The sequence below is a fragment of the Daucus carota genome, chromosome 8, assembly GCF_001625215.2.
Source record: "Daucus carota subsp. sativus chromosome 8, DH1 v3.0, whole genome shotgun sequence".
Taxonomy (NCBI): Eukaryota; Viridiplantae; Streptophyta; class Magnoliopsida; order Apiales; family Apiaceae; genus Daucus; species Daucus carota.
In genome coordinates this window covers 1,908,301-1,921,787 of record NC_030388.2, presented here as the reverse complement: position 1 = coordinate 1,921,787, position 13,487 = coordinate 1,908,301, and the positions used below count along the sequence as shown (strand labels likewise).

The following is a 13,487-nucleotide window of genomic DNA, read 5'->3' as shown; positions in this document are numbered from 1 at the left end:
TCCTTCTTCAACCCGAATACAAAACGGGTTATCACAGATAAAGCTACACAGACACTGCACTTCGAGATAGAACCCAATTCAAAGCTTCGATTTTTAAACAAAATCGAGACGACTCCGCGATGTTTCGTGCTGCAAGCAAGCTCTCAACGGCGGCGAGGCCGATTTTTTCGGCGACTTTTTCGCTCTCCAAACCCGTTTGTAATTCAACCTTTTTATCACAGTTATCAAACACAAAATCACAAAAGATTAGGTTTTTTTCATCAAGTGATGTTTTTAAGGCCAGCCCAGTTGCTGTTGAGATGATTAATTATGCTCTGTCTCTCGCAAGATCCCAAAAATCAGGTCTTTTTTAGCTTCCCCATTTTTATATTTAGTAGAATCTCGATAAATCGATAAATTAGTCCCACATCATATAGACAGTGTATTTTTAGTCTCGATAATTTAGTACTAATTTAGAATTTATCAGTTCCCGGTTCCAGGATTATTAATTTACAGAGGTTTAAATGTATGTGTGTTTATCTCTACTGTTGTAATGTGCTCTACATGATATAGACATTGTATTTTTACTCTCGATAAATGAATATGATTAATAATAAACCGGTTCAGGGGTTATTTAAGTACTGAGGTTTAGTTGCATGTATGTGTCTCTACTGTTGTAGTGTGGTTATTGTGTTATTGACTCTTCTGTTTTAACTGATTGTGTGTGTAGATGAATCATATGCACAAGGTTTATTAGTGTTGGAACAGTGTCAATCTACGCAGCAGGATGATAATTCGAAGGGTCTTGTCTTACTTGGCATGTCTACCTTATTCTCGGAAAGGTATGAAGTTTCTGTTGTTCTTGGTTAGGAATTTTTATTTTTATTTTTGATTTGATTTTGTAGCTGATTTATGATTTATTGAATTTGTTTATGTCGTAGAGGGAATTATGAGGAAGCGATTGAGCAGCTTAAGAAAGTTAAAGACTTGGCAGTTTCGTCGTTGGCTATTAAAGGTAGACAGTAGGATATCTATTATGATGAATGGGAATGAGTTGATTAAGTGTAAGCTTCTGATTCTCGGTTCTTGTTTTGTTGAAATCTAGTGGCTGCTTCAGAAGCTCTTGTGGGACTTCACTTAGAGCTTGGTCAGGTAATGTACTACACAAAAAAGTTGTAACAGTGTGTGTGGTTTATTAGTTAATTTATATTGATCCCAGTCTGTGGTAGCGATATGTATTTATCTGGAGATGTTCTCCATATATAGGATGATTCTTCATCAGTGCTCGCAGATATATGCTTACAACTTTTAGAATCTGTCAAAATGGAAACTGGCAGTGGTTATGGAGATGGAGTACTGGATGCTCGTGCTAAGGCTTTAAAAGGGCTGGTTGAGCTTGTCCGTGGTGATCTTGAATCATGTACGATCCCTTGCCTCGATGAGCTTTTTGTTTCTCTCTTTGATTTTTCCAAATGCAACAGTTGGTTGAACATTGAGTTGCTCTTTTCCAGCGGATCTATATTTTCAAGGACTTGAGGGAATTAAAGGTGGTATGATTTCAGTATATGTTGTTGTATTTCATTTTATTCTCCAATATATTAAATTATGATGTTATTTTATAGGCAATGTTGCTTTATCATATGGAGGGTTCCTTCATGCCAAGCAGAATTTCCCGATGGCAAAGGAGCTATATGAGAAAGTTATCCAGGGGGCAACAGAAACAAAAGATTTAAGCGATCCTCATAACTTTGCAGCTGGTAATATGGCTTTGGAGGAAGTTCTCCTGGCAGCTACTTGCTCATTGGGGCAGCTTGAGGCACACTTAGGGTTCGGTTTTTTTGTTTTTTTTTTAATACTGTTTCCCCCCTTCAGTTTTTTAATGCAAGTCCTATTCCTTAATGAAATCTATCTTGTGCTGTTTAGAAATTTTTCTGAGGCAGAAGAGATGCTGACTCAAGCATTGACTAAAACGGAAGAACATTTTGGTGTGTAGTATATGTGTTAATATATTGTTAGTAAAGTATGAAAATGTTTCTCACGCTAATTAGATTGTATTGATTTTAATTTAGGCTCACGTCATCCCAAGGTTGGGGTTGTTTTAACCTGCATAGCTCTTATGTATAGACACAAAGCAGCAACAGAACGGTCAAGTTCCCTTTTGATTCAAGAGGTAAGATGCGTATTAAACTTTCGCAACTTGGCATGAATATAAGCAATGAGTGTGCTCACTTAAAACACACTGGTTGATTTATCACAAGAAATTTATAAAAACAAACAAGACTTTTACATTTGCAGCTTTGTATTAAGTTGATGTCATATATGGATTTTTTTAACTTTTCAACTAAAAACTACTCTGGAAACTTCCTGTGCTGATTTCCATCAATTTGTATCCAATAAACTTTACATCAGCTTTTAAGATAGGCGGTTCCAAATTATGAATATCACGTGACCTGTAAAACTTATTTCAGTACATGATATATAATTACTAATATGTTGTCAAGTAGTATATTGTTATAATGTATTTCAGAATTAGTGCTTTAAGTTCTGATATATGTTATCTACAGGGACTATATAGGAGAGCTTTGGAAATGCTAAAAGCTCCTTCACTAGAAGCTAGCGATGTGGACAAGGTGCACAGAAGGGACATTGTTGCTCTTGCAAGAGGTAGAAATTAAATTTTGAGTGCTTTTTTATATTTATTAGGATGCAATTTGCGATGTTCTTACCCCATGGTATGATTCTAAGCACATGGAACAAACCTAACGGACTTCTTAAACATTAGTTCGTGATTTAATGTAGCTAATTATGTGTAGGAGGGTATGCTGAACTGCTATGCGTGCAACAAAACAGAAAGGCTGAAGGAGAAAAGATGAAAAAGTGGGCAGAAACTGCATGGAAAAATCGCCGTTTATCAGTAGCTGATGCACTAAATATATCCGAGCCTACTTCTAAGGTGCCAGTTGTTGATCTTAGGATTAGCAGAGTTTTGTAATTATCTGCCTAGAGCTTCTGACCAAGCAAGTAATGTGAATGTTTACATATTCTATGGTTGTAAAATTTTATCAGAACCTGTAATATCTAGCGAGACCATCAGAATGTGTGATGTAGTCTTGAAGAGCATACTAGAGAATAACACGAGATCAACAGAATGTATGGTTCTGTACTATCTTCTAGAGATGCCTGAGAATGCCAAATGATGAATAAGCTTTCTGTTTGTTCTTCTTTGCAGCAGATATGGTTTATTGCTTTGTGCCTTTGTCGATTATTTCAATCATGGTCATGAGTGCAGACGCCGTATTTTTAGCAGAGGCTAACCTCTTTCGACTGGAATTTACATAAATGAAAAAAAATCTATATTTAGCTTGAAAAATGTATTAGATATCAGGACATGGAAACATTTGATGCAAATAAGAATCTCAACAATTGTGTCATATAGGCATTTTACAAGGCTCTTGTATCATTGTATGCAACTTAAACAGTGCCTCTTCAAAGAGGAAGGTCAAGGCCTTTCCCAATCTCCACTCCTATCACCTCAAGTATACCCTTGTGGATTATCTGCAAAAAATCAAGAACATGCCAGCTTAAAATCAAGAAAACCACATAGCTACAGCTTTCGAAAAAAATCACCCAAAAGAACTCTGTAAAACAATAACATTACCAGCTCTACAAAAAAGGTTCCAATAAGACCTATCATACAAGCTCTGGAGTTCCAAATCTCAGCAGTTCTTGTAAATCCAAGAAAAGGGGCTTTAAATTGAGGCTGCACTTTAGGCACTTCAACCTGCAGAAATTTTTAACTGTTTGTTAACAAACACATGTACAAAAATATTAAGATTTGCATGATTAAAAAAAATAAAATTGAAGAGATTTACCCCAGCAGGAACCTTTGCAGCTTGAATTCTGAAAGATGGTAGCTTTTTCTTGTTCAGTGATGTTTTGCCAATATGATTATGAGTGGAGATTTGCTTAGGATAGTGATGAAGGGCTGGAAGAAATGAAGATGAAAGTGCTGAAGATGTTGCCATTTTGTGTGCCTGGGTGGTTGCAGAAACTATAGCCAGTTCTTTCATTCTCCAGAGTCCAGACAACCTTATCTATCTCACTGCTGACTCTGGATTGTGTGGACCCATGTTTTTGGAGATGACTTGGGGATTTAAGTGTTTGTACATGGACCTCACATTTTATCAACCCTTCCTGTGTCTTTAATAGTTTAATACTCCTTCCGTCCCCCTCAATTGTTTACATTGGAGGGGGACACGGAGACCAAGACAATGCATGAAAAATGAGTAAAGTTAGATGAAAAGTGGGTAAAGTGGTGGGACCTATCAATATTTAATAATAGATTTGAGATAGTGGAGGAAAATAGTGGGTGTAAAAGTAGTTTTTATTGTTAAATACTATGAGATAGTGAGGGAAAATAGTGGGTGTAATGATGAGAAAAACTTACTATTTATATTAACTTATAGTAACGTAAAGAAATGAGAGGGACATCCCAAAATAGTAACCGTAAAGAAATGAGAGGGACAGAGGGAGTATATATTACATGTAATCATTTACTCGATTTATTAAGGAGATTGAAGGTTTTAATTTTGTTAAAGATAAGACGGGTGCGTTAATGTGTTTAATTATATATAAGAAAAAATCCGTCTGATAATTTTTGTAAGTATACATAGTTTTTGCCTACATCTCACCCTCTACAAATCATATACTTAACAGGGACATGTAGAGTATTTTAGTTTGCTATGTTTCTCTTTAATTATGAAAATAAGAGTAAAATTGCATACACAAGGATCTTTTACAGACGTGCAAATATGAGAGTTTTGTGCACCAGACTCGACTTTTTATAAAATGATTACTCTATGAAATACTTCTACCATCCTGTGTCCCGCCCTTTTATAAAATGATTACTCTGAAATAATTTTATCATTGTGTGTCCAGACAAATTCTGTAGACGCAAAAGGTAAATTTACACATCGCGGTGAAATCTTACAAATGTACTGAACTCCCATGCAGACAAATGCTGTTAGTTAATGTTTTATTAATACATGAATTTGTAATCCTAATAATATAAAGACCTCCTCTTTGAGCAGATCATGAATCTTATGCTTCTACAATAACTACTGCACGACAGCTTATCCAACCATAACACAATCCATAGCCCCTTTTACGCGGCCTATACCATACAAACTACTCCAAGAACTAACAGCAATTACATTATTCATGCAGATCAATCCTCTTCCTCTTCCTACATGCCATCTTAGAGACACACAGTAATTCATCAACTTGGGGATCACATCTTTCGACAAGTGGAGCCATATTTAATACAGTTACTGGACTTGAGGATCCGTAAGGCGGTTCAGAAGATAGTATGTTGTACAAGTGATCAATTAATCTGCTGTCCATGATTTTGTGGCACTTGATCAGACTCTCCTGGTAATATAACTGATAATTAATCGATGAAACAGTAATTTATACGCGGCTTTATACTAGGAAAGTGATATCTGATTACCATTTGATCTTGTGGAATGAGGTTTACAAAATGAGCAAGGTGAGAACTGTATGCTGATGGGATCAACTTTTCAGGAAGGCATCTGAGCATGCACAGAGCGATAACACTTGGCCTGAATGTTAGGAGCTTACAATCTGAAAAGATTCAAGATCAAAATTAGTCATTAATCGGATTAGTATCTTGTTAATCTATTCTTCTGTCAATGGCATTAAACCAATTTCATCATATGAATTATATCTTATTATGATTGCAATGGAGATCATTAAGAGGAGTTTTCAGTCACCTAAACAAAGAGCAAGCAGAAGCAAATCCGTCACTCGTGTGAGTAACTCGTCTGTGAAGAAATCAAAATCGCGTATCATCAGTTCTACATAAGAATATGGTGTTTTACAATTAAGTCTCCAGTGTACTGTTTGCAGGAGTTTCAGTTCCATTTCTTGGATCAGTTTTGGTTGAAAAGTATGATCCAGACCCTCTACCTGCAATATGTACATGTAACGAGTCACATTCAATCAGTGGCGGAACTAGAGAGGGGCTAGAGGGTGCTTGAGATCATCCCCTGACCTCCGAAAAACAGGGTAAACATGATCACTAAGAAAAAAATTAACTTCCATGATCACTAAATCATGTAAAAAAAAAATATCAAATTTAATTTCAGTTTATCAAGAACATCATGTTCACCTGAATGTCGAGCAAAAGAGGAGGGGATGTTTCACCGAATTTAGAGGCAATGGATAAACATGCAACTGAAAGTAATGCCACCATCCAGTATTTCCAACCCTGTAAAACTATAAACGTTACACGGAGCAAATTACATACAGGAGTGACCCTGACTATAGGCAGACAAGACTAGGATCCCGAGATTTTAAAATCATTTACATATAAACAAAATTTGCTAGGACTCCTGAACTTACATGGCACTGATTCAAAGATATGAATCGATCAAGGTAATTGACAGCATTAGAAACAGTTTCAGGAGACAGATTCAGTCGTCGTCGCGTCTGATCCAATCCGAAACACACAAAAAGAATGTCACATAATGATCATGACATCAATTCTTTAAAAAAAGGACTTAAACTTACTTGAATAAGCCAGTGAATAGCTCTGCGTCTACAGAAGCTGATAAACCGATCCAACTCGAGGCGATCCACGTACCCCGGCTGAGGCATGTAAGTTTGTTCCTTCTGCAAGTACAACTCAAACGCTTCTTCAAAATCTTGTGATCCACTCGAGTAAACACAAGTAGTATTAATATTAGTTTCTGAAGTATTGAAACTTGTCTGGTCAGGAACTGCAGCAGCAGGACTCATCATAAGCCAAACATGCTCCTCAGTGCAGAAAAGACTGTCCATCCTCGAAAATCGGGTTGGAAAGAAGATAGCATAATATGATGGTGCAGGCGCATTTATAGAAATACAGTTGTCTACCAGTTCGTCAAATGATATCACTCTCGCTCTTAGTTATTTTTCTAAAGATAAAACGGGTGTGTTTGTGTGTTTAATTATCAAAAAGCTTAATTTCAATGTTTGGGGGTGTGTAGCGATGCGGTCTCAATGTTTTATCTCGACTGATTCAACCCTCAAAGTATCTAATATGTTCTGATTACCCTTGATATGAAGCCAAAAAACGGTATACAACGGAAGGTAAACTTAACAATTATTATTGAAGATAAAGTTTGTTCGGTCATTTTAACTCCTAAAGAATACATTAGATGTTTCTTTTAACACCTAAAAAATACATCATATGTGTGTATTAATCCTTTTCACCCTCAATGCTTAATACAGTTTTAACTCTCCTGAGCCTCAAATATGATGGTTGTTCATCCGTTATATACTATTTTTTAATATGAGGGTTAACCGGAACATATGGGATATTTTGAAGGTTGAATATGTCGAGTTAATATTAAAATCGTATCAATACACACTTCAAACATCGAGGGTTAGAAGAGCATTTACGATTATCAAAAATTAACGAATGAATGATATATGAGTAAGATGGTGTGCATGGGGAAGGTGGTGGACGTGGGGAGCCATAAAGAAGAGGGACACGTAACACATGAAATGGGGTAAATGCAGTTTCAACTGTGTAGTTGGGATTTATTGTGTTTAGTTTTTGACTGCTCAGTACACAACTGCGTGACTTGTTATAGATTAGTTGCACGAGACCTCTATTTATTATCCATCTTTTGGACCATTCCTTTGGTAGGGAATGAGCGATCAAATAAAATACTCCATCGGTCTCCTTTTACATGTTCATTTTATTTTTCGAAGAGTATCAATTTTTGACTAAACATTACGAAATATCTACTTATTATTTTTAAAATCTCAAAGTTACATATTAAAGTAAACTAAATATACTTTCTAATGGTATAATTTTTAATATTTTTCACAATTATCTGATACATATAAAATTCAGTCAAAATTCAATCAATCTGACTGGTCAAAAGTCAAAATGGAAATGTAAAAGGGGACGGAGGAGTATACCTCAAGCTTTAATACTATATCTTGTTAAGAATTAAGTTACGAACTGAGCACGATTGGATAGCCCAAGTGGTGGGTTTATCCTCTGTTGTCCCCGGACACCCGAGTTTGACTCTGACTCACCCCGAGAATTATTAGAACAAATACTAATTTGTAAGGCATATAAACTTGCATTGTCAAAAAAAAAAAAAAGTTATGAACCAGAAATCTTGAAAACTACATATATTTACTCTGTCTTTTTATATTTTTAAAATTAAAATTTTAAAATTTTGATCAGTTTGATCGATCAATATTCATAAATATTTTAATCTTATTTTAATAAACTAACTCTATTTTAATTATAGTTTTTCAAATTTCATTGTTTAAACATAACTACTGTATATCATTAAAGTGGAAATATTAAAAATTTTGATTGATCATTATCACAACCGATTTACATGTGAATTTATATTAACACGTATTTAAAAGAGCGAACTATATGTTAATTATAACCTCTTTGAATATAAAAATTAAAGTGAATTTACTGGAAGTACGTTTTTAAATAAACAATTTGCAAATTTACAGTTTTGAAGTTTAAATATATTTTTACTGTTTCGGGGTTATGTTATTTCATATTGCCGAATTGTTGTCTACTTTACTGATATCTTTTTTTTATCTGAGTATACATCACCGATCTTTTTCGTACTCCCTCTATTTTCAAATATTTGACGTTTGACTTTTGTGCACACATCTTTAGGTGTATTGACCACATAACTAAAATTAATATTTTTAAAATTTTCTTTTTGTGAATTAAAGTATAAGATTAATATTTTTATTCAGAAAAAGAAAATTTAAAAAATAATAATTTTAAGTATGCAATCAAAGCTCTTAAAACTGTGTGTCAAAAAGTCAAACGTCAAGTATTTGAAAACGGAGGGAGTAATATATTATAAGGGATTTTCTATGGTGTGCCCAAGGGCACACAATAGTCCCTAACTCTAATAACAATAGCTCTTTTTGATTGGTGGATGAATAATAAATGATAATGGCCTCCCTGCATTCACATCAACTCCACCAATTAGAATAGACCATTTTTATAGAATTTAGTGATTATTGTGTGCTCTTGGCACACAACCGATATTATAATGCTAATTTCTTCTTAAAGTACTTTCTTCATTCTTGAATGTCGCATGAGTTTTGACATGATCCATTCAATAACAGTTTGGGAGGTAACAATGGCTCCGAAAACCATGTTCATGATGATTGTTTTGGTGATTGAGTGGTCAATGGTCTGTGCTAATTGCTTAGAGCATCTCCAATGGGTTTTTCAAACAAGCTCCTAACTCCAAAATTTAAGAGGATATGAAAAATTAGAGCTCCAATGGGCTCCTAGTAGCTCTTTAAAAATTTAAGAGCTTGCTCTCTCTCCTTTCTTTTAAAGAGCATCTAGGTACTCCTAACTAATTTTTATTGAATAAAATAATCACATACTTTTCTTTCTATCCACTTTTCTCTTATTCTCTCTCCAACTTTTCTCTCAAATAATAATAAAATATGAGTTAAGAGCAAGTATAAAGAGCATGGTTGGAGTCGTCACGATATTAAATGTATTAACTTACTAGGAGCCATATATTATATTATTTTTTAGAGAAGAAGTTAAGAGCACCATTGGAGATGCTCTTAGGAGTAGTTTTGAGGCGTGAGTTAATGCCTTAGTAGATCTGGAACTTGGATTTGTATTTTCGGTCTTTCTAATGTGTGCCCAAGGGCACACAATAAGTACCAACTTTCATGAAAATAGCTTGTTTTGATTGTTGGAATTTATGTGAATGCGGGGGGGCATTTACATTTATTATCCATCCACCAATCAAAGACTAGAATTCTTATGGGAGTTAGTGACTATTGTGTGCCCTTGGGCACACCATAGGAAATTCGTTGTATTTTCTTAATTCGTACTCCCTTAATCGAAACACAATCATTGTCATGGTAGAGGAGCCACGGCGGCGGCTGTTGATGCAGGAATGAGAGGATAAAAAGTTTGATGGAGAGCGATAAAGAGAAAAAGATAGAGAAATAAGTGTGTTTGCTTTTAGTTGATTTTGTGATTTGCTTTTAATTGGTTTGTTGGTTGTTTTTGTTATATTAGTATTGGCCTCGTAGAGAAAACTAATTTTTTCAACCTTTGCAACTATTTACAACTTATTATGCAATTCGATAAAAAAAAATCATTATGCAGTTAAATGTAATTTTCAATATGATTAAAGTTGCATGAGTATTTTTGTAATTTATTTCATAAAATGCTACATTTGTAATTTTATATGCAAGATCGTTTTTTTTCCAAAAACTTTTTAAAAAATTATAGTGGTTTTGCAAAAACACTTGCTAGCTTCACATATTTATGAAAATACCCAAAATTTAAACGCATTTTTTATGCTTATTTATTTTCACATAATAAAATAAAAATAATATATATATATATATATATATATATAATTTTTTAAATATTACCAATCATTATAGCCAATAACATCGAAGTATAAATTTTTTAGCAAACATTACTTATTCAGTATTTTATATTATTTTTAACTAATATTGTCGAAAATACTCCACCATACCATCCATTTCATATATTTTATAATAATATTATATTTTCTTATTTTTGGTGCTACACAGGCCCTCACCGGTAAAAGTTTGTGGAATCCATCGCAAGATGCACGATTTATGTCATGTTCGTATGTTACATGTTTAAGCACCGAATTGTTTGCGTTGGGTCATGTTCAACAGAGAAATATTGAGAAACCCATAAAACTCTTAGTATTAGGCAGGGTTCTGCAGTAGAATTTCACATACAAAAAATGTTAATATCTACGATGAAAAAATATAAAAAATACATGCATTTAAATTTAGATCGTAAATATCTATTTAGAATTTAGGGTTTTGCACCACAATTTTAATGATATGTATTTTAAGAAGTGGTTATCCCTTGAGCGCGACCCTGTTTGCAGTACCTACTGATTTGTGCATCAGACAAATAAATAGATTTCTGAAAAAAAAAATATTCAAGTTATTCGAACCTTGCGTGTTATATTTGAATATATATGTTCTATTCCGTTTTAAGATCGGACTCTTCAAGGATTTTGGATTTTACGTACAATCCACTGACCCTTAACAAATTCTCAACATCATTTTCACTCAGTGTCACAAACATGGAATTATTACTATTACTCTGCTACATAAGGCAATAAGCTAGCTGCATACCAGTTCATTTCTGTTCAAGACTTCAAGCTGGTTCAGAATATCAATGGCCAAGACAATTACAGGTAGCGGTGGAGATAAACGATGGTCTCTCGACGGAGCAACCGCCCTCGTCACTGGTGGAACTCGTGGCATAGGGTCAGTTGACAGTTATTAACTTATTAACAATTGTTATTGTTTTCTTTACTTTACTTCCCGTTTTTAGGTGTTAGAAGTTTTAAGAGAACCGGTAGCTTAACAACATATTATGATATCAGCTCAAATAAGATTTTATGAGAATTGGTAATTTAACATTAGCGAACATATTTTTCTAATTTTAATTTTGGCTTCTGATCGTGAACTACAAGAAGCAGGATTAACATGAAGCGAATAATTTTACTTTCCGTTTTTAGTTGTCAGAAGGTTTAAGAGAACTAGTAGCTTAACATGATATTGTAATATTAGCTCAAATTATAAGATTTTACGAGAATTGGTAATTTAATATTAGTGAACATTTTTTTTTAATTTTAATTTCGGCTTCTGATGATGAACTTCAGGAAGTAGGATTAACCTGAAGTGAATAATTTGGCTTAATAGGCATGCAATTGTAGAGGAGCTAGCAGGGTTTGGAGCATCGATTTATACATGTTCTCGCAACCAGCAAGACATTGATAAGTGTATAGAGGAATGGAGAATCAAAGGTTTTACAGTTACAGGATCAGTATGTGACTTAAAATCGCGATCTCAACGGGAGGAATTAATGAATTCTGTGGCCTCTGCTTTCGATGGAAAGCTCAATATTTTGGTGAAATCGCGATAAATGTTTCATTGACCTTTCTTGAATATTTCTGAAGTACTTTTATATGGTTATCTGACAAATTATTATCATGTTTAGGTTAATAATGCTGCAATAGTTGTGGTCAAGGAGACGACAGAGTTCACAGCCGAAGATATGTCTAACATGATGAGTATTAATTTCGAGGCGTCTTATCATCTGTGTCAGATTGCACAACCGTTACTAAAGGCATCAGGAACCGGGAACATTGTGTTCATTTCCTCAGTTGCTGGAGTTGTAGCTTTGCCTATGCTTTCTATTTATTCGTCGTCAAAAGGTGCGTTAATATTTAATTGTAACTTACATAGATAAGATTAGAGAATGAGTACTTAAGACGGATATTTGTCATGATGAACATGAAAATTGCAGGAGCAATCAACCAACTGACCAAAAGTTTGGCGTGCGAATGGGCCAAGGACAATATTCGTGTTAATTGTGTGGCGCCATGGGTGATCAAAACTTCGATTCTTGCAGATATTGAAGTAAGGAATACAATTCTTAACTCGCTAATAGTTCTTGGTGTTTTAGTTTAATTAAAAAAAATGTTGCAATTTTAGCAAGTAGGAATGCCTCAACATGTTTGATTTTGCAGAGGCAGTCTCCAGGATACATGGAGAAGCTTGATGGCATGGTCTCCCGGACTCCAATTCGCCGCCCTGGAGAACAAACTGAAGTTTCGGCATTAGTCATATTTCTTTGCCTACCAGCAGCTTCGTACATTACTGGCCAGATAATCTGCGTTGATGGAGGCCATTCTGTTTGCGGTTATTGACCAGAAATTAAATATACTCATTCAAGAGCTTTCTTTGTAATTATCAGAGCATGCATATTGTACTCTGCATTCCTTTGTTTAACGTCCATTTGGATATTGTTTAAGTGCATCAATTTGAAGGTTTTGGATGTTATTTAAACCAGGATTTCTCAGTTTTGAACTACACACTTAGAGGCTGGAACTGGAAGTGCCTGTTAATTTCTAATAGTGGCCCTAGAGTCCCGAAAATTAAGAATCATCTTTATATAAATTGAAAAAATATGTGGATTATAAACAAATAAGGACCACATACTGATTTTGACTAGGACCCGTGAACTTCAGGACCGCCCTGATATTCCAGCTCTAATAACGAACCTGGAAGTAAAAGCACCGGACTCAATTAATTCATAGATCGATCAAGTACATAATTGTGTCTAAAATCATAAAAGAAACACTAATGATGTTAGTAAACAAAAGATCGTAGATGCTGTAGACTGTCATACTGTTTACAAGTTACAACCAGTCGAGCAGACCAGTAGGCTAAAGTTGAACGTAACTAAGAGTTGAATGCTTATGATTCAAACTAAGAAGCGTGTTAGAAATATTGCCCCCAGTATATCATTGCATATTTGCACATAAAATCAACAAGGTCACATCATATATCAATGGCCGAGACAGTTACTGGGAGGAGCAGAAATAAGAGATGGTGTCTAGATGGTG

General features: G+C 34.6%; 4 protein-coding genes across 4 annotated transcripts; 2 read left to right on the top strand and 2 right to left on the bottom strand.

Moving 5' to 3' along the window:
• The first annotated feature begins 28 nt into the window (after positions 1–28).
• On the top strand, positions 29–3,197 carry LOC108197051 (uncharacterized). The gene is made up of 11 exons (XM_017364529.2): positions 29–342; positions 710–821; positions 921–994; positions 1,085–1,131; positions 1,246–1,399; positions 1,491–1,526; positions 1,602–1,806; positions 1,903–1,964; positions 2,049–2,149; positions 2,544–2,643; positions 2,793–3,197. Exons 1-11 carry the CDS (start codon positions 120–122, stop codon positions 2,969–2,971), a joined length of 1,293 nt encoding a protein of 430 aa, XP_017220018.1. The 5' UTR covers positions 29–119; the 3' UTR covers positions 2,972–3,197.
• Positions 3,198–3,315: 118 nt separating this feature from the next.
• Positions 3,316–4,120, bottom strand: LOC108197052 (light-harvesting complex-like protein OHP1, chloroplastic). Its single transcript, XM_017364530.2, has 3 exons — positions 3,852–4,120; positions 3,638–3,760; positions 3,316–3,534 (listed from the first exon to the last, which is right to left on the bottom strand). Exons 1-3 carry the CDS (start codon positions 4,047–4,049, stop codon positions 3,466–3,468), a joined length of 390 nt encoding a protein of 129 aa, XP_017220019.1. The 5' UTR covers positions 4,050–4,120; the 3' UTR covers positions 3,316–3,465.
• A 1,073-nt stretch (positions 4,121–5,193) lies between these two features.
• Positions 5,194–6,840, bottom strand: LOC108199150 (putative cyclin-D7-1). The gene is made up of 6 exons (XM_017366887.2): positions 6,571–6,840; positions 6,403–6,489; positions 6,170–6,268; positions 5,772–5,967; positions 5,489–5,622; positions 5,194–5,409 (listed from the first exon to the last, which is right to left on the bottom strand). The coding sequence occupies exons 1-6, from the start codon at positions 6,838–6,840 to the stop codon at positions 5,194–5,196; spliced, it is 1,002 nt and encodes a 333-aa protein (XP_017222376.2).
• Positions 6,841–11,074: 4,234 nt separating this feature from the next.
• On the top strand, positions 11,075–12,927 carry LOC108197361 (tropinone reductase homolog). The gene is made up of 5 exons (XM_017364953.2): positions 11,075–11,340; positions 11,779–11,986; positions 12,077–12,293; positions 12,386–12,498; positions 12,609–12,927. Exons 1-5 carry the CDS (start codon positions 11,249–11,251, stop codon positions 12,786–12,788), a joined length of 810 nt encoding a protein of 269 aa, XP_017220442.1. The 5' UTR covers positions 11,075–11,248; the 3' UTR covers positions 12,789–12,927.
• The last annotated feature ends 560 nt before the right edge of the window (positions 12,928–13,487 follow it).

Excerpts from the sequence above, each read along its gene's own strand:
- LOC108199150 (XM_017366887.2), bottom strand. The coding sequence starts at position 6,840 with ATGGACAGTCTTTTCTGCACTGAGGAGCATGTTTGGCTTATGATGAGT. Across the intron at positions 5,968-6,169 it reads CTCTTTTGCTCGACATTCAG|GTAGAGGGTCTGGATCATAC; the intron begins GTGAACATGATG and ends TACATATTGCAG. Across the intron at positions 5,410-5,488 it reads TCATTCCACAAGATCAAATG|GAGAGTCTGATCAAGTGCCA; the intron begins GTAATCAGATAT and ends TTATATTACCAG.
- LOC108197051 (XM_017364529.2), top strand. The coding sequence starts at position 120 with ATGTTTCGTGCTGCAAGCAAGCTCTCAACGGCGGCGAGGCCGATTTTT. Across the intron at positions 995-1,084 it reads TTCGTCGTTGGCTATTAAAG|TGGCTGCTTCAGAAGCTCTT; the intron begins GTAGACAGTAGG and ends GTTGAAATCTAG. Across the intron at positions 1,807-1,902 it reads CAGCTTGAGGCACACTTAGG|AAATTTTTCTGAGGCAGAAG; the intron begins GTTCGGTTTTTT and ends TGTGCTGTTTAG.
- LOC108197052 (XM_017364530.2), bottom strand. The coding sequence starts at position 4,049 with ATGAAAGAACTGGCTATAGTTTCTGCAACCACCCAGGCACACAAAATG. Across the intron at positions 3,761-3,851 it reads CTGCAAAGGTTCCTGCTGGG|GTTGAAGTGCCTAAAGTGCA; the intron begins GTAAATCTCTTC and ends AAATTTCTGCAG. Across the intron at positions 3,535-3,637 it reads GAACCTTTTTTGTAGAGCTG|ATAATCCACAAGGGTATACT; the intron begins GTAATGTTATTG and ends GATTTTTTGCAG.
- LOC108197361 (XM_017364953.2), top strand. The coding sequence starts at position 11,249 with ATGGCCAAGACAATTACAGGTAGCGGTGGAGATAAACGATGGTCTCTC. Across the intron at positions 11,341-11,778 it reads GGTGGAACTCGTGGCATAGG|GCATGCAATTGTAGAGGAGC; the intron begins GTCAGTTGACAG and ends TTGGCTTAATAG. Across the intron at positions 12,294-12,385 it reads TATTTATTCGTCGTCAAAAG|GAGCAATCAACCAACTGACC; the intron begins GTGCGTTAATAT and ends TGAAAATTGCAG.